Source organism: Morone saxatilis, unplaced genomic scaffold (genome assembly GCF_004916995.1).
Source record: "Morone saxatilis isolate NCDOM2014 unplaced genomic scaffold, NCSU_SB_2.0 Contig14, whole genome shotgun sequence".
Taxonomy (NCBI): domain Eukaryota; kingdom Metazoa; phylum Chordata; class Actinopteri; family Moronidae; genus Morone; species Morone saxatilis.
The window spans coordinates 124,129-125,997 of record NW_023339696.1 but is presented as its reverse complement, the minus strand read 5'-3'; the positions used below and the strand labels follow the sequence as shown (position 1 = coordinate 125,997).

General features: G+C 42.2%; 1 protein-coding gene across 1 annotated transcript in view; it reads left to right on the top strand.

Annotated features, from left to right (window-relative positions):
- LOC118323026 (multidrug resistance-associated protein 1-like) overlaps positions 1 to 1,869 on the top strand; it is a gene marked incomplete in the record, with an annotated part of 19,719 nt that overhangs the window by 15,616 nt on the left and 2,234 nt on the right. The window contains 3 exon segments of the mRNA XM_035654941.1: positions 390 to 557; positions 806 to 980; positions 1,206 to 1,266. Coding sequence (XP_035510834.1) covers positions 390 to 557; positions 806 to 980; positions 1,206 to 1,266 — 404 coding nt within the window.

The following is a 1,869-nucleotide window of genomic DNA, read 5'->3' as shown; positions in this document are numbered from 1 at the left end:
TGGGAACAGGCTGTGAAGTGTGTAGGAGACACTACAATGGCTGCAAAAATTTGGCTCTAGAAAAGCTTTATCTAGAGGCAGTGTTTGGTTTGTCCCTTCTGGGCAACTGTAGAAACACAGTTGGCTCCATGGAAGGCGACCTGCAGCATCTGTAGATATAAAGGCTCTTTCTATTCTGTTCAGGTGAATATACACTAATTAAAACATACCTATACCATTTCTGACGATAGTTCCTCCTAAATGTTACACACTGGACCTTTTTAAAACATTTTGGTAAGATCAAGTGGTTGAAAGTCCCATAGCTGGCAGCAGTTTTTGGGAAGAAAAGGCCCCATGTCTGGCTCTATACAGTTTTAAAACTTACCTGTATATGTCTCTTTTTTGTACAGGGGGTGAATCTGTCTGGAGGTCAGAAGCAGAGGGTGAGCCTGGCCAGGGCTGTCTACTGTGACCGTGCTGTGTACCTGCTGGATGACCCACTGTCTGCAGTTGATGCTCACGTCGGAAAACACATCTTTGATCAAGTCATAGGCCCACAGGGACTGTTGAAGGACAAGGTTTGTATGATCTCAAGCTCAAAGCCCCTGTGAGCAAAAGCCTTTAGTGTTTCTATCGCCTCGTTTCATCGACTTTAAGGGAAATCTGACCGAATCGGACCTGGTGGCAGGCATTAAGAATAACTAGAGAAATAGTCAATCTCTCCAATGTTTGTGCCGACCTAGAATGAATACAGTAATGATTTACTGATTTTGAAATGGTACACCTTTTACAAACAAGCATGTTAAATGTGTGTGTATGTCTGCAGACTCGTGTGCTGGTGACCCATGGGCTGAGCTACCTGCCCCAAGCCGACCTGATCCTGGTCATGGTGGAGGGACAGATCACAGAGATGGGTTCCTACCAGCAGCTCATGGCCACAGAGGGAGCCTTCTCTGAGTTTCAGCGAACATACAGTGCTGTCGACCACACTGATAACGATGGTGAGACACACACATACACTGAGTGTATGTCATGGATGTCTGCTGGAAATGTAAAAATACAGCAGAGTATTTTATCATTTCATAATTGCAATGCTAAGACTAACAAAGTCTCCCCCTTGAACATTAACTGTGTTTTTTAGATGTTAGTTGTTTGTTGCAGTGGTGGCAGGTAATATTTAGGGATCAATCCTTTGTCATAAAAATTTTGTTTTTTTCTTTATTTAGAATCTCTACCAAAGAGTGGAACGAAAGGAATAGACAATGGCAGTGCGACTGCTCTTGCTGGGTGAGTGAATCTGGCACAGAGAAATTAGATATTAGATCAGGCTTTAGATACACAGACAATATACCTCTTATTAGAGGTAATTACTTGTTTGTTTGGCTTGTGGGATTTGTTAACCTTGCAAGGTAGCTGGAATCGCAAGATCACAAAATCATAAGATCAAGCTAGAATCCATCTTGCCAGGCTTAAATCTGTACGTCCTATGAGCAGCTACTGCACGAGCTGCAAGCGTGGTTTAACTCTATTGGTGTGTGAAAAGTGAATGTTTTCTCAAACAACAATTGCCACTGCTTAGGAGGTTAGCGTAGATGCTGCTATCAGTGATATCAGAACTAGGGGGTGTAGAATAGGTGTGTTGGGGTTAGGATTAAAGTTCGTTACAGACACCTTTTAGCTTCAGCTAATACCGCTTGGCTGTAAAAAGTAACACTTCCTTTAACGTTAGCTTCATACTTGCAAACCATATAACCAATGAATATAGTTAACCAGATAGAGCATACAGTATGTAGCAAACAAATGCTTACAGAAATGTATACTTAACACGTACGTGTGTGTGTGTGTGTGTGTGTGTGTGTGTGTGTGTGTGTTTAAACAAACTGAAATAAC